Source organism: Camelus dromedarius, chromosome 1 (assembly GCF_036321535.1).
Source record: "Camelus dromedarius isolate mCamDro1 chromosome 1, mCamDro1.pat, whole genome shotgun sequence".
Taxonomy (NCBI): Eukaryota; Metazoa; Chordata; class Mammalia; order Artiodactyla; family Camelidae; genus Camelus; species Camelus dromedarius.
This window is the reverse complement of record NC_087436.1, coordinates 10,203,283-10,221,227: the sequence shown is the minus strand read 5'-3', so window position 1 is coordinate 10,221,227 and position 17,945 is coordinate 10,203,283. Positions and strand designations below refer to the sequence as shown.

The 17,945-nt window shown below is 41.1% G+C and overlaps 1 protein-coding gene across 2 annotated transcripts in view; it reads left to right on the top strand.

Annotated features, from left to right (window-relative positions):
• The window catches only part of MARCHF1 (membrane associated ring-CH-type finger 1), a 436,459-nt gene that overhangs the window by 379,824 nt on the left and 38,690 nt on the right, over positions 1-17,945 (top strand). For both annotated transcript variants that reach the window (XM_010986366.3, XM_064487462.1), the window contains one exon: positions 6,522-6,702. In XM_010986366.3, the coding sequence (XP_010984668.1) occupies positions 6,522-6,702 (181 nt within the window). The remainder of the gene's footprint in view (positions 1-6,521; positions 6,703-17,945) is intronic.

Sequence of the window (17,945 nt, the reverse complement as noted above, 5' to 3'; positions counted from 1 at the left end):
GGCTGCAGAATCCTGACATTTGGGGTCTGTCCTCCACAACCAATCACTGCTTCCATCCCTACAACCGTCTTACATGCCCTCTGATTCCTCTTTCCCCATCTTTAAGGGTAGTGACATAAGCACAGTGTCACATAAGCCAAAAAGGGAGAGGTTTCCGGGAGGAGGGGCTAGTCCATAAGGACTTCAGGAAAGATGAAGAGCTAGAGAAGGCCCTTAGACTTGAATCTAAAGAGAGTGTTGGTAGCTCAGCAGAGACGTAATCCCATTGTTACAGTAAGCCACAGTCCTACAAGGTGGAAAATGACAGCGTCCTGTAAAGCAAAATGCAGTTGCTTTTATATAAAAAAATGAGTTGCTTTTATATAAAAAAAATGAGTTGCTTTTATAAAAAGCATGCAGTGCATTGCCTATCACCTAGCAGCATTTTTGTTGATTTTATTGACTATTTATATGTTGGCAGTGATGCGTGACTTTGGGATACTATTTATATTTTGCAGTATTTTCTCATAGATCTTATTTGAACCTTGTAATAGCCATGTACAATTTTACCGATGAGAAAACCAACTGTCTGAAAACTTGGCTGAGGTCACCCAACATGCGGAAGAGTGAAGCTGAATTCAATTCCAGTTTCATTCTACACAGATCTGACCATACTCCGAGTCCAGCTTTCTTTGAGACATTTCTGTGACTTGACTCACCTGCGGATTCAAATGAGTCAATAACTAACTCACCTGGATAGAGTCGGAATTCGTGACAGTGGCCTTACAAGCATTTGCTGTAACCGGTTTAACAAACTAGCTGCTAAGAACTGTTATCCCAATGCCCTGAAAGCAATAACGTAGATCAGTGAAATTCATAGTAATAGTGGCGGTGGTCTCGTTAATCCCATGATCCCATGCTAACATGAACAAATTATCCATAATAAAATTCACAAATATTAGATTGCCAACTACCCCTCAGGTATGCACCCTTTTATCTTATTTAATCCTCATGACACTTAAAGAGGGTTTTTTTTTAATTTTTTAATTAAAGTATAGTTGATTTACATTGTTGCGTTAGTTTCTGGTGTACAGCCAAATGATTCAGTTATACATGTACATTTATATTCTTTTTCATATTCTTTTTCATGATAGGTTATTACAAGGTATTGAATGTCATTCCCTGAGCTGTACAGCAGGGCTTTGTTGTTTGTCTCTTTTATGTACAGTAGTGTGTATCTGCTAATTCCAAACTCCTAATTTATCCCTCCCCCCCTTTTCCCTTTGGTAGCCGTTAGCTTGTTGTTTATGTCTGTGAGTCCAAGAGTTATTTTTAACCTCCTTTTACACATGAGTGAACTGGAGAACTTCTTCAGTTTACTGGAGCAGAGAACAAGGATGGGAGTCAGGACTGGATTTGCTTGCGAACCTCCAGCACAATTGAATTGAAATCATTCAGTTGTTTTTATTTTTATTTTTCTGTGACAATGGAGAAAAAGCACAATAGGGATATGAATTCATCCATGAGGGCGATGAGTACATACTCTACATAGAGACAAGCTTTCTCCCATTTCCTCCCATTTTCAGCATCAGTCCTTCAGCATCGTTGTCTTGCCGTCTCTCAAACCCCTCCTCTTCCCTTAATACAGTGGCCACCACGTGGTTCCACTTGCTTCCCTGCTCGGTTAGTCTGGACCAGAAGACAACCATGTTGACACCGAACCCTCTGATGTGCCAGAATCTTTCCCTCCTCGCCCTTCCCATTTCGGACCTGGGGATTTCAGGGCGGGGTTTCATGCCTTGCCTCCTTCTCTACAGCAAACCTGTTGTCTCTGTATCACAAAAGACGATAAGACCCCCCAGACCCAGCCATCTTTCCCTGCACCCCCACCCCGTTTCCGTCTTCACCTGCCCTCTCTCCCCGACCTCTTGCTCACAGGAACGGAGTCTGTTTCCTACCTACGTATTCTTCCACCTGCCCAAAGATATTCCTCTTACATCCCTTCTTTCCCCATGCTTTTTCAACTTCTCAAGAACATTCACTTAACAATGGGTCATTCTTTTGTCTATTTTTGTAAATGTCTACCTCTCTGTGGCACCTTCACCTCTGCTTATGAACAAGTTCAGCTGTTCCTTGTAAAGACAAAATGAAGAAGTGTTTAAAGTTTTTTCTTAGGTCTTTTGTTTGCTTGGGGGGGACTCGGTCATTAGGTTTATTTATTTTTCAACGGCGGTACTGGGGATTGAACCCAGGACCTCGTGCACGCTAAGCATGTGCTCTACCACTAAGATATACCCTCCCCCAAAATGAAAATTTAAAATAAAAATTTCCCTAGTCAGCTATCCTGTCACTGCTCTGCTCTGTTTCACCAAAAGAGAGATTATTCTCTTCGCTCATTTACATGAGCACGAATTTCTCATCCTTCCTGCCTTTCCGCGTGGCTTCTGCCCAACAGATATGCCAGTCTTTTTTCAGAAGTGAATTTGAAGAATGGGGGCCAAACTCTGAAGCGTGATGGCTAGTTCTGAGTAAAGACTGCATCCAAATTAAACCATTACAAATGATAGTATCCCTAACTGCTGTGCTCAAAGCTTATTTAGTGGGAGAGGCACATGGCGGGAAACGCAGGTGGGGAAAGGAGGGGGCAGAGGCGTGGACTAGGGGAAGGGAGCTGAGACGCTGTCTGAGGGCTACAGGGATGACTGCCTTTAAAAGTCACGTGTTGTAGGTGTGCTTCGCTGCCAAGACTAAGCATGGAAACCAAGCGATGGCCTGGGGATCGTGGCACCCTCTGTAGACTGAGTCTCCCATCCCCAACCCGGTGTCACCGCACTGTTCCAGATTCTTAACACCCAGATGATTGTAATCATTGCCCAAATGGGGTCCCTGCCTCCAGGCACTTCTCTCTCCCTCTCAAGTCACCCTGCGTGCTAATGGTGGTATCTGGTTTTCTGTGCATGTAGCAAGAACTAAGAAAATGTGAATGAATGAAATAATGGATGAATGAAAAGAATTCCCAAGTTACAAAATCACTACGGCCCTCATGAAGATTGTTTTAAAGTGATGAATTATTTTTAAAAAAATGTATGCAGAAAAAAAACAATACTATTTTACCAGAGCCAAGAAGCCTTGGCAAGGGATGGGGTAGGGAGTGGGGACAGTGGGGGGCTTTTTAAGATATACAAGACAAAAAAAAGAAGCCTACTTTTCTTAAAAGTCAAATATTAAGGGACTTGAAAACACACACACACACATACTCTAAATTTAATTTGCTATATAGCATTTTATGCTCCACTCTTTACAGAAAGCTAGAAATTATACAGAAGTAGAAGTTTATTCAAGTCATAAATGGTAAAAGCCTAACACATGCTGATTAAACTGTAAGCCTCCAGTTAAAATACTAAAATAATAAAATCTCTGAATTCAGCCTGTTCCTATCACTAGATGACAGACACCAACGTCAGTCACCACTGATTTTTAAAAAATCACTGAACTACCAAGTCTCGATTTCCCATAAGGTAAAAATACATCAAAATTATGATTATTTTACAATGCATTTTTATTTTATTATTAAAATCATGTTCTCTACACCATTATTCTGTTGGATAAAGCATGTTTATATTTTTTATTACTGCGTTTTCAGTTATAATTTAGCAATAGTGGTTTGCGTGAAGTTTGTCAATTTAAGAACTGTTTCATTCTTTCTGCAATGGCACTATCACTTTTTTATTTCCAGGAGATATCCAAAGTTGATATTTAGTTCTTGAATCTATTTAGGACAGTCTCAGCATGGTTTAAAAAAGGCTCTTGGGATCCAACCTGAGTTGTATAATTTAGAAAAACTTCAAAATGTTAAAATGCTGTAAAAAAAAAAAAAGAATTTTGTAAAATGGGAATGAACATAAATCAAGCTTTTGAATTTCCCTATGGAAAATAATCCCTTTTTTTCTTTTCTTTTCCTTTTTTTTGGCAAGGGGAGGTAACTAGGTGTACTTACTTAATCATTTTCTTTTTAATGGAGGGACTGGGGATTGAACCTCGTGCATGCTAGGCATGCACTCTACCACTGAGGTATACCCTGCCCCCTAGAGAAATAATCTTAATTTTATGAAAAAAAAATGATACTGCTGGTGATGCTTCAAAGAACAGTTTCAGGAGAAAAAAATTCTGAAAGCATCTGTAAGATACAGGAAGTTGACTACGATTGGGAAACTATTCCAGCAAGTCTGAACACGGTCATCAGTGAGGTCCTGGCTTCAATCTGTTTATGATGAATGACTTTTTCATGTCAGTTAAAAAAAAATATCAGAGCCTCAGACAGCACTAGACCCCTCTTTTCAGTGCTGAATTATCAGATGGCATTAACGGCCAATTTTTCTTTTTCAAATGAGAAACTGCGGGTAAGCCAGGAGGGACCTTCCTTTTTATCGTGCGCTTCTCTCTGGAACCTCTACTGCAGTGCTTGTGACTTGCAGAAGTTGGGGTGATTTATTTTGTAAACTTTGTTTTCATCACCGTCGATAATAGTCAGACGTGGTCCTGAACTCAGCATTACCGTGTTTAGGGCAAGGGTAAGCTGACGTTTTCCGTGAAGGTCCAGGTAGTGACCGTGGCGGTCTTTGTGACTACGTGGCGTCTGCAGCAACTCTCCGTGTCTGTGGTTGCGGTGCAAACGCGCTCGAAGTCCTGCATAAACAAATGCATATGGGTGTGTGCCAAGAGGACTTCATTTACCAGAACACGCAGCGGCGAGGACTGGGCCATGGTTTGCTGGCCCTGATCTAGCAGGGTATCTTTGAGTGGAGGCAGAAAGAGAAGAGGTTCAGAGGACTTAAAAAAGTACCAGCCACTCATAATGTATAATTCGTTAGGTTTCCGTGGGTCCAAAAATAAATATTACAACAAAATGCAGTGCTTTAGAAACCCAGATTTGCTTTCACTGGTTGCTTGTGTAATAAGTCATGGCTTGTTGACTGAACAATTCTCTGAGTCAACAAACATCTACTGACCAACACTCTACTGGCAACAGATATGATATAAAGCATACTAAGCCCCGATCCCAGGACCTGCACGTTTGGAGAGAGGAGATGTCTCGGGCTTTCGTATTAAAGAGTGGGCTCAGAAGATTTATTTGCTCCCCACAGAGTCAGCCTTTGACACGAGCTCCCACAGAAACACGGCTACTTCCTAACTCAGTTCAGGGGAAGACGGACACTGACTTGAACTTCCCTGCGTTCTCATCCAATCACTCCCACCCAAAGGACTCCTGAAGCCAGGCTTCCTCTTTGCTTACTTTATTTTTACTTAAGAAAAGGAGACCCAAAATACTAGTGTACTGTGTCATACTTCTTTATTTTGAGGTTAGAGGCGGGTTGGGTTTCAATTCCTGTATCTGACTGCAGTAACAAACTGACCAAATTTCATTTCCCCTGGGGAGACAGCTGAGATAGATAAATATATTTTAAAATCCACTGTTTAAAATGCATGCTTCTGGAGAAGAGGGCACATAGACCTAAAAGGAAAGGCCAGGGGCAGCAATTCAGACATCCTTCCAGCCACATTTAAACTGTGACTCACCTCAAAACAGTAACTATTCAGGTATTTGGGGAACATGGCCTTCATATTTCTAACAGATTTCAAGCAATCGTTCTAATCAAATTTATCAACAACTTCTAACAACTGGTTAAATCATAAGAATTGTTGAAGGGTTAAGATTTGAATTCATGATCTGGCGGTTTGAAAAGCTTATCTCATCCAATGAGAAAAACGAATTAGTTTTTTTTTTTAATGTAAAGATGAGAATAATGAAGATTTCACAGACTGAATCGGCAACACCAGAAGTCGCAGTAATTCAGTAGACTAGCTCAACTTGGAATTCGTCGGATGTAGTAATTAACGTCTTAAAAGTAGGATTTACTGTATGTAAACTTTATGTAAGCAGTAATTTTTGTGACTTTTAAACAATGATGATTATTGACAGTTTAGGCCATTTGTAACCGAAGATGTGTGTATCTTCCTAGGAAATTCTTTGTAATATTACCAAGCTAAAACCTTCTATATTCACTTAAGTCCATGGTAACACGTTAAAATTTTTCATAATTCTTCCATATTGGTGGAATGCCATATGTACTAAATTACACGCCCTATAAAACTGTCATCAAAATAAAGCAAGTTATCAGATTACAATAGTTCTTCAAATACTAAGCCATAACTTCTATATATTAAAGCAAGTTTGTGCTCATGGACACCGACCATTAATAGATTAAGGTGAGGACATAGCTTAACAGTGGTGCTGTTAAAATTGGCTTCGGTGTAGGAATGAGGTCATGGTGCATTTCTGATGCATCAGTGTCTAAAATCTTATAAAGTGACTTAAGAGTCCAGCAATGACTATGCCAGACTCAGGTTCAGCACGAGGTGGAAGTGAACTGCGTTGCATTCTAAATCCGCGGTTGCAGTTTCTAATCCAGCCTGGGCGGCGCGGGGAGGAGGATGCTGGGCGCCCTCCGAGAGGTCTCACCAGGCTGCTGTGTGCTCCCCAGGATCTGCCACTGCGAAGGGGATGAGGAGAGCCCCCTCATCACGCCCTGTCGCTGCACCGGCACCCTGCGCTTCGTGCACCAGTCCTGCCTCCACCAGTGGATCAAGAGCTCGGACACACGCTGCTGCGAGCTGTGCAAGTACGACTTCATCATGGAGACCAAGCTGAAGCCGCTCCGGAAGGTACGTGTCGCCGGGGCAGCTGCGCCGGGCAGCCCCAGCTACGCAGGCTTGTTTTCAAGACCCCTTTTCCTGATAAGATTTTTGTTTTACATTTTTTATTGAAGTGTAGTTGATTGACAATGTTAGTTTCAGGTGTACATTATAGTGCTTCAGTTACACACATACACACATACATGTTTTCTTATCATTATAGGTTATTACAAGAAATTGAATATAGTTCCCTCTGCTATACAGGAGGTCCTTGTTTATTATATATAGTGTGTCTGTTAACCCCCAACCCCTAATTTGTCCCTCCCTTCCCTTTCCCCTTTGGTAACCATAGTTTGTTTTCTAAGTCCGTGAGTCTGGTTTTGGTTTATAAATAGAAATTGTATCATTTGTTTTTGAGATTCCACATCTAAGTGATATCATATGATATTTGTGTTTTCTCTGTCTGACTCACTTCGCTCAATGTGATAATCTCTAGGTCCATCCATGTTGCTACAGATGGCATTATTTCACTTTTTATGGCTGAATAATATTCCTGTGTGTGTGTGCACGCATCTGCGTGTGCTTGTGTGTGTGTATCACATCTTCTTTATCCAGTCATCTGTTGATGGACATTTACCCAATAAGCTTTTGCTAACATGCTAATATCCCCTAAGAATCCACAGCTTTTGCTGAGCTCAGTATGTAAAATGTAGCCAAGTATTTGCAGGTAATCCTCCCTACTTCCCTGTTTAGATTCTAAGGACTCTGATTTTTTTTTAATCACTTTTTAAAGTCGAAAAAACCATGTGCATGTGTGTGTACTATGTGTATGTATATGTGTATATGTGCATGTGTGTGTGTGTGAAAAATATACTTGTAAGTCAGTGTAACAATTGATGGGATCTGTGAGAACAGTCTACTTACTGAAGTCAATTCCCAAGAAAGTTAGATAAGAGATCACATAGATTAAATAATGTGAACTCACCTGATTTCTTAAAAGCCAGGCATTGGGTAATAGAGAATGATCTCTTTTATAAAGTGTGGACTCCTTTTTGTGTTGGCCTTTATTTGGGGGTTTGGTTTGATGGTTCATGTATAATCAGAGTAGATAGAATCAAAAAGTATCACTTTTCCATATTGTACATGGAGCTGTAAGAAAGGTAAGTATTTTTATCTATAAACTTAATTGTCAAATTCCTCATTTCTATTATGTTTTTCTAAAGAAGGTAAGAATCTGAGTTAAATATAAAAGTTAGCATCTAACTCAATGCTGGAAAAGGAGAGCTTGTAAAGGATACAGACAAAGGCAATGAACTTTATATAATTTATGCATGATATAGCTGGGACCCCAGATTTTAGCATGTAACTTACCCATATTTTTGGCTTACTGCAGCCTTACATATAAGGATTCCTCAATTTCCAAAGGACAGTGTGGAGACAGCAAGTTAAATAACATATCTGCCTAGAGCTGCTTTTTCATTTAAACTTACTGCAGAGCAAAAGTGGATGAAAAGAACACTGCTTGGAAGTAAACATGATGGGTTCCAGGATAAGCAAACAAGAATACTCCAGTAGGCATCAATTTGGTGGCTGACCACTGCAGTTCTTCATTTATCCTTAAATAACAGAGAGGGAGGACAGCCGCCCCTGCTTTTGCAGTAGCTTTGATTTTAAAACTCTGCCAATGATTTATAGATGTCAGAACTGGTCCACAAAATGCCAATTCCAACCAATTGGGTTATGGATTGCTTTTTTTTTTAACATGGGGGGTGCGCTGAGTGTCCACATGTGACAGTCTGTTCCTCTAGGTCCCAAAGCAATTGATGCTGGAAATAGAAATGGACCCGCTCCGTGCCCTTCACGTTATCCACCGAAGGATGCTGTGTGCTGTCTGGAGTAGCTAAAGGACACACTGTGCTCTGTGATTCTGTACATCTCTCTTCTTCCCCCTCAGGGAAGTACAAATTGCTTCATAACATCTGTATAGTTCTCCATTTTTTCTCAAGCAACATCTATATAAGATGTTCCCCTCAACTTCGTGGAGCATCACTTGAGCACAACAGTCTAGGACAGTGAAATCTGCGCGTTTCCTCTTCTTCTTCCTCTCTAGCCCCACCACGTGATGCTGTAGGGAACTTGGAAAGTCTCCTTGTTGCATCTTGAGCCTTCATAGAAACCCCCTGATGTACAGCTCTGAGCCTTTCTTCATGTTCCGTCCTCAATAACTTGCAATCCTATCAGGAGACCCTTTTCCCCTCAGCCAGCCAGTTTACAAACCAGAGACAGGTGGCAAACACATCTCTTTTTCATCTTCTTACTGAGCAGTATGTTGCAGCAACCTAGTGGGCACCTCCTATTTGTTGATTAATGAAATATCCAGGTTTATTTTTCAAAATGTTTTGTTTGGTCACAAATAGTGATGAAGAGCAGCATGTCAGTGTCCTTTTTTTTTTTTTTTTAATTTTTTGATTGGAGTTTAGTTGATTTACATTGTTAGTTTCAGGTGTACAGCAAAGCAATTCAGTTACGCATATAGATGCATGTGTGTTTTTCCTTTTCAGATTCTTTTCCGTTATTTGTTATTACAAGAAATTGAATATAGTTCCCTGTGCTATACTAGAGGTCCTTGTTGTTCATCTATTTTATATACAGTAGTGTGTATCTGTTAATCCCCAACCCCTAATGTATCCCACTCCATCCTCTGCCCTTTGGTAATCATAGTTTGTTTTCTATGTCCATGACTGTGGTTTTGGTTTGTAAGCAGAATTTATATCATTTTTTAAGATTCCACATCTAAGTGATATCATATAATACTTGTCTTTCTCTGAAAAATCAATTTTTAATTTTTATTTTATTTTTAGATACATAAATTTCTATTTTTAACAGCATTTATGTATCTACAGAGGATGTCAGAGTCTAATCCTGCTTCCTGATGGCCCCACAGGTGTGTTTCACTTGACCTGCTGAAAATCTGAACTAGTTACCAATATTTAAATGTGTGATTATTTCACATAAGATTCCACACACCTGTAATTATTTGAAAACCCCAGTATGTGGCTTTACTGGAACCACACTCCCTAAGATGACCACCAGTGTGGCCAGGGGTGACCCTTTGAAAGGCCATTTCAGCTCTAGGCCCCCGCATCTCTCAGCTCTCCCTCCTTCTGAGCCCAGAACCTCAAACCACTTCCGCTCATCTGAGCACCTCTGTGGCTCCAGTGAATGGATCTGAATTTTCAACTCCTGGTCTAACACAGTCCTAGGCATGAAAAACATGTGTGTTATTTCTGCCTCTGTGATTTAAGGGCCTTAAAAGCTTAGAAAAAGGATTCCGCACTCTTCCTCCTTGAAATGATGGGGCCCTGGGTGACCCCCAGGAGATACTTAAATGACAGTATCCAAAATGACTTGTCAGATTCTGAGCCTTCATGTACACACACGAAGCATTTTTAAACGTTTTTAGATGGTGTATTTTCATGGCACTAAGATTCATCCACAGTTTTCTTGTGGTGGTTTTTAAGTGGTGATTAAGAATGACAGGTATAGCGTTTTGTTAGAATATATTCAAAGTACATCCAATTAATGGCTCTCAATTTAGTAATTCGATGACAGTTTATAATGTTCTAAAGACCAACCACATGAAACAATTAATTTAGCTAATGATTCTGAATTTCTATGATTTAGCCAATGGAGGCCAGCGAGTCTGTTGAGATGAAATGGTTTCTTAAAGTAGGAAGGTGCAAATCTGCCTAGTCTGATGAAACCTGGGGCTTAATAGCCTCTAAAGATATCAGTAAACCTGACTTTGTTCATTGCTACTCTTTCTACCCCCAAATCTACAGTCAGTGAATTCATCAAGGTATCCTAATGTTTCCCAAAGAAAATCTTTAAAGTCTGAATGAAATCAAGGGCTGATTTGAGAAAATGCCATTTTCATCATCTTTAAGTCAGTAACTCAGTTACTTCTATTATATTTCATAAACATCTTATTGATCTACTGAGTTACCAAGAGTCAGAAATCATTCTCAGGGCCCAGAGAAGTCAAAAAGTCAAAAATATAGGAAGCTCAGTGACGACTCAGTGCCGTTGGAATGGCACACAATCTTGGTTAGGGTGCATAAACTAATCTTTTCTGAAACAGAAGTATTGTAGGTCTGAATCTCTCCTGAATGGGAGACACTGATATAGGAAAAATGGGGTGTGAGAGGATGGCTGTGTCCCTGGTCTCAGTTGAGTCCTTGGGATGTGCCCCCGCCAAGTGAGGGTCTTGGCTTTGCTCAGGGGAGAATTCGTAAGTGAGCCATAGTTGAGTGAAGGTAGGTTTATTCAGAGAGATACACACTCCATAGACAGTGTGGGCCATCTCCGAAGGCAAGAGAGAGTGACCCCAAGGTGTGGGGTTGTTTGTTTTTATGGGGTTGGTAACTTCATATGCTAACAAATGGGAGGATCATTCCAATTGCTTTGGGGAAGGGGATGGGAGTCCCAGGAAATGGGGCATCACCCACTTTTTGACCTTTTATGGTCAGCGTTGGAACTGTCACGGCACCTTTGCGAGCACCATTCACCATGCTAATGAATTACAGTGAGTGTAAAATGAAGCTCAAGGTCTGCTCGGGGCTGACTCTTCTGCTATCTTGGTGCTCGTTGCTGGTCGTTCCTTTAATGGCTGTGCCCTGCCCCCTGCCCCCCTGCCCCAAAACCAGCTGCTCGACATGAATCTAAACTCATGAGGACAGCAAATGCTTCTGTCATGGTATGTCCTCCCCAAAAGAGTCCTCTCTGTATGTGGTTTTCCATTTATAAACCATTGGACAAATATATAAAATATGCCACTCTGTGTATTCTTTAATTCCTTGTCTCATTTCTAGGAATAAAATGAGGCAGTGAATCGATTCAGTTACCTTGGCTTTAGTAACAATTAGGTTGAACAATATGCTCCTGTCCATTTTGTAGCTGAAAAAAAGACGATACTGGAAAGCTCATAAAATCTAAGTTCTGTGTGAACTTATTATGCCAAATAAAAAGGAATAATCATTTTGGTATTTCTACATTTCCACCGAAATGACTTACCATGCTTTAGATGAGATACCTGTTTAAAAAAAACAAAGAACAGTATTTAACAACTGCTCTGTTAATTTCCTCCTCTTCTGATGGAGCAGCCGTCTTTTAGAAGAGCCAAGAGCCACTGCAAGTTACTAACAAGTCGCTACCCCGAGGGTGTTATGTATTCTCTGCTGGCTGGAGATCTGGTAGTCTGTAGCCTTAAAATTGGACAGGGCAGGAATGCGATCAGATTTCTAGCTAGAGCTTCTAGCACCTGAGTGAATACTCATACGTAATCATACATAAGAGAAATTCAAAATGCCTTGTTTACTTGCCAGCGTGAGCAATTTGCAGTTTCGCTGATACAACCACAGTCAGTTCTGGATGAACCTCCGCACGACTCTCTTTAATCTTTGGCAGGAGTTTTAGTGGGTGTGGTCATGCTGGTGACATCCTGGGATCCCTGGAGTTCTCCTGCTTCATTCTGTTTTACTCCGATCGCTTGGGGTTAAAAGCTAAGAAAGCCCTCAGTAAACATTTTGATGTCTCCTGGCTATTACCCCACAACTGGAACCCAGTTCTGGGGGAGTAGGTTTGCTGTTTTATTTCTTCACAAATATATACACCTGGAAAGCAATGAAAATCTCTACCCTGATAGGAGATCAGGCAAAGCTTTCTTTATACTTCTTGCAATATATCTACCCTCATAATGCATGCTTGTTCTCCCATCTTCTTGCTGAGTTTCAGTTCCATTTTTTAAACTTTTTAAAAAGGTTTTATTTAATTTATTTATGAGGGGGAGGGAGGTAATTAGGTTTGTTTGTTTGTTTATTAATGGAGGTACCAGGGATTGAACCCAGGACCTTGTGCATGCTAGGCATGCACTCTACCACTGAGCTGTACTCCCCTCCCCTCGGTTCCATTTTTATATGAGCCCTAAGGGCAGCCTTGGTGATGGGGGGTACTCTTAGGATGATTTTGTTTTCAAACTCACACTCCAAGGTCAGGGAAGTTTTCCGCAGCAGGTTTCTCACTGTCCAGTGGTGCCGGTGTCTCAAGCCCAGTCCGCCCCTTACCTTCCCGTGGCTTCATTCTGTGGGAATGAGGGGCCAGCGGGTCTCTTAGCTGATGTCTGTGGGGGGAGGGAGAGCCTCAGTCAATCAGAAACTAACAAAAAGAAGATGACTGAGAGAAAAGCATTTGACTTCAGTTGGAGCATTCCCTTTCCCACGAAAGTGCTTTTCTCGTTTGTTTTCTGTTTGTTTGTTTGTTTTACTGCCTTACATTTGCGCTTTCAGAACTACACTTGGTATTTCAATTAAAATAATATTCCAGGGTGAGTAGATAACAATGCCAACACGTTTCTGTCAAAGGATCATGAGATGGAAACTACAGGTGTCACCTGTATTCTTCTAAGAGGTGCCTGGGAGTTGTCACATGGCCTCATCCTTTTGTCTTTTGAGGAAACACGAGCAGGTCGAAATTTCAAAAACAAAGAACAACTGTTCTGTATTATAGAATAATTTGTTCTAAATAGAGACATTCTTCTCTGGGCAGCAGCAGATCTTACTCTTCTGTGAAGCTTCCACGCACAAGCACGGGCCTCCCTCCAGGCAGATCTGAGCCCACACAGGCAGGAAGCTGTGTTTGAGTGGTTGTTCTGCGAAGGCGCCAGTGGTGCCAAGTTCAGCCATGCGCTCCACGCACCAGTGTCCGCCGTGTGCCGGGGCACTCGGTGGTGAGCCAGGTTGAAGACTCCTGCTCTCAGAGAGCACAGAGCCCACTACAAGAGGGTTGGAAAGGGATGAATAACTTACAATATTTTGTAATAAATTTGCAAGTCATGGTAGTCAGTGGGCAATGGTGTGGTAAGCCACAATTTTCTGGAATCGGAATAGGAAAGGTAATTCAGAGAGAGGCAGCCACCTTATAGTTGGTCATTACTTAGGAGACCGTCATATCAAAAGATTTTTTTTTTACGATAACTGTAAACAAATAGCACAACGACTGTCTTTCCTCTTTCGTTCGCCATGCTTCACATCAGCTAGGCTCACCAAGAAACATCACCAAGCATCAGCTGGACATCCAGGACACTGGGGAGAGAGGACTGGGGGTAGAGGACAGGATTTGGTAGCTCTCTCAAAGGAGACCTAAGTAAACAACCCCTGAATAACACTGTTGGATTGGAAAGTTGTCTTCAGTCCTCTCTTACGTGAAGACTCAACTGTATACTAATTTAGTTCAGTTTCTCTCTTTGAAAATGACCCCTGGAAGAACATAACCTCACTAGGTTGGTCAGAATGTCACCTGGTGTTAGTAGTCTAGATATGAAAAGAAACTAAACATATATCCTATTTGCTATTGAAGTCTTTGGCTGAACACGGTTCCACCCTTGGGAAATCCGTTTTTATTTTGATAAGGATAAGGGAATCAGAATAGAACTTCTTTCATATACTGTGTGTTTTGATATTTGAAATATAAAGTATGTTTAAAATGATGGTACCATATGGAAAGCATGCAAGCATCAAAATAGAATGTGCAGAAGCAAACACAAATGTGCACATGTGCACACACACATGCACACACTCATAGTTACAAATAAAGATTTCCCCAAAGCATCATCTTATGATGGAAGGCTTTTTCAAGGGGAAAGAAGTATGTTTGTCTTTCATTTTTATTTTTCTTAAGATGGTGGAGTGATTGAGTTTTCAGTTACTTTCGTATTTAAATTTTCCTCCAGCTAAAGGTTTTTCTCTCTTGGCTGAGATATTTTTCTTCATTCATTATTCCAATGTCTCATATCTTGGCATAAAATATTTAAAAAAATTCCCTAATTTTTTGGTTTAGTTTTTTGAAATATAAGGCATTGGGAATTAAGATGGCTTTTTTTCCCACTGTGTCATCCATTGGCTTTATTGGGTGTGTGCGATGTTGTCATGACAATATGGCTTTTTGAAAAAAGTTTTAAACCAAATCAAATTCCTTTTCTATCGGATTGACAAGTAAAGGAGGAATGAGGGAGACTTTGATACGATCTTTCTGGGAGGATGGTGTCTAGCCTGACTGTCCACGCAGCAACATGCATGTGGGTGCCATCAACATTATAATAAGTTCAATGACTGAAAGATCTCACTGCAAAAGAGAACTAATCTCTCACATGCCGGCTTCCTTCCAGTTTTCTACTCTTCTGTAAATGGTACCTTCAAGCAGCTCTTTTCTTGTTTCCCACACAGATACTCCACCCACGGCCTCATCATAGCAGTGCTGTTGTTGCCAAAACACAGCCTCTGGACCTCACTTACCGAATTAAGACTTGAGGACAGAGTTTTGGATGAAGTAGATAAGGCAGCTTTATTTCTTTGCAGGCAAAGGAGGTCACAGTGGGCTAGTGCCTCTAAGTCTGTGAGCCTGCTGGGGAGAGAGGGCAAGGGTTTTATAGTAAAAAATTCAAGAATTCAAGGGGTGGAGCTGGTTTCCATAGAGATAGCATACAGGGTAATAAATTGTTCCAAAGTTGTTCTTGCTTTTGCAAATGCAGTGATCCCCTTCCCTCGGCTGGATATGAAGTTCATCTCTGGCTCTGGGACTCTCTTAATATTCTTGTGCCCAGAACAAAGGGTGCCTAGGAAGGGGCTCCATGGAAAAGAGCTCTAGAGAAATCTTGTGCAGTTTAAAGTCAGGTTAATAAATGCTTTTAGCTTTTTGAGCAGGCTGAGGCCTGAGACCTCCTGCTGTAGGCTGAGGGCTGCAGCTTGAACAATAGGACACAAGGAAACCACAAGGAGTCAAGAGAAGGGCACTGCAGTCCAGAGCAGAGCACCAGGGTCAGGAGCAGGGCACTGAGCATGATCCCTGCACACAGCACCATGAGGAGGTTGGGCAGACCACTCAAGCCTTCCTCCTCTCCAGCTCAACCCTGGTCAGCAAAAGCATGAGAAAAACCTTGAAACTATGATACAGTTAGGCAGTTACAAAGACCACTGTAGATGTCGGATGGTCACTGATGACAACAGGGTCCTGCTCGGTTACGCCATCGTCTTGCATAAGATGCTTTGCCCTAAATTAGGCTGCTGTACCCACCCAGCCACGGGTACACCAGAATGTGCCCCTGAGAACTGTGCAGCATGAAATATTATAAAACGTCGGGGAAGTGGGTCAGGAGGCAGAGGCACTGGGCAATCCATACCCAGTTCTGTTTTCCATTCTCTCTGGTAGAGAAATGGGTGATGGGCAGAGAGAGGTAAGCTGTGCTCCTCTGACGGAGGTCCCTCCACACGGAAACAAGAAACAAAGAAAAGGGGTTTCCCTCGAAGACAAGGGCACTTTCCTTGTAAGGACCTCCCTCCAGGGGACCCCACCCTCCACTCCCAAAACACAGAGGACCCTGTCATCCAGGAATGAACGTTTTAAAATCCTCTTTTAAGTGAAATACAAGGAGAGTAGCTAATTTCAAAAGGACAAATCATTCAAATAGGAGAGGAAAGAGCACTGGGTTACAAGTCAGAAGATGAGATTTTAACTCTGGTTCTGAAACTTAATCCCTCTGAGCCTTGCCTCGGTTTCCTCATCTGTAAAACAAGGGGTCTGAACAAGTGTCTTCTGACTTAAAATTCTGTGATCTCATGAAAAGCAAAGTGAAAAATCCACCAAAAAAGAGAAAGAGAGGAAGGAGGGAAGGAGGGAAGGAAGGAAGGAGAAGGAACTTCACATTTCAAATTAATTTTTTTTTTTTGAGATTTTCAAATGTTAGCCACTATTTATAAAGATAGATTTAAAAAGCAAATTTCTGCTGTATAGCACAGGGAACTATATTCAACATCTTTCAATAACCTTTAATGAAAAAGAGTATGAAAACGAATATATGTATGTATATGCATGACTGGGACATTGTGCTGCACACCAGAAACTGAAACATTGTAACTGACTGTACTTCAATTTTAAAAATAAATAAATTTTTAAAAGAATCAAATTAAATTTAAATGTTCAGAAGAAAAAGGAAAACAGACAGAGAGAATCCTTCACACGGACATTAGGTTAGGTTGCACAGGACAGGACGCTGAGTAACAGAGTCCAAGTTCGAGTCCAAGTTCAAATCCTGAAGAAACAACGTGTGTGCTTTCCCACTCATGTTACCCTATAAAGCCAACCATGGTGGGAAAAACAAGACACTCTGTCTCTATATTCAAAAAAGAAAGCCATTAGGAAGTGGAACTAAGGGAAAATAGGGAAGAAAGAAGGAGAGAAGAAATGGAGACAGAAGAGAAGCAAAGAAAGGGAAGGGGGTGGTGTGAGGGCCACTGAGTATCCTGGGCATCCTGGGAGGTGACCGGAAGCTAGAGGGTCCAGACCCCACTCTTTTTTCTAAGTTGTAAGCAGGTCATTAAAAGCTAAAAAAAAGTCAAGCAAGTTCAAGTGTTTTTTTTTTAATTGAAATATAGTCAGTTACAATGTGTCAATTTCTGGTGTACACCACAATGTCCCAGCCATGCATATACGTATATTTGTTTTCATATTCTTTTTCATTAAAGGTTATTACAAGATATTGAATATAATTCCCTGTGCTGTACAGAAGAAACTTTTTAATCTATTTTTATATATATTGTGGCTAACATTTGCAAATCTCAAACTCCCAGATTTATTCCTTCCCACCCCTTTCCTCTGGTAACCATAAGATTGTTTACTATGTCTGCGAATCTGTTTCTATTTTTTAGATGAGTTCATAGTGTCCTTTTTTTTTTTTTCTTTTTTTAGGTTCCACATATGAGTGACGTTATATGGTATTTTTCTCTCTTTCTGGCTTAATTCACTTAGAATGACATTCTTCAGGTCCATCCATGTTGCTGCAAATGGTATTACTTTATTCTGTTTTATGGCTGAGTAGTATTCCATTGTATAAATATACCACATCTTCTTTATCCAGTCCTCTGTCCATGGACATTTAGGTTACTTCCATGTCTTGGCTATTGTATACAGTGTTGCTGTGAACATTGGGGTGCAGGTGTCTTTTCAAGTTAACATTCCCTCCGTGCCCAGGAGTGGGATGGATGGGTCATAGGGTAGGTCTATTACCATATGATCAAGTGCTTCTTGACAGCAGGCTGTTCTGAAGCCCTGAGATGTACCTGGAAGACTTCTGACCCTAAGAAAAGAGGCCAGCTGGGCCAAAAGCCTTCTTGGCACAGAAGAGGAAACCAGTGTGGACTGATGCAAGTCAGTTGAGTCTCAAG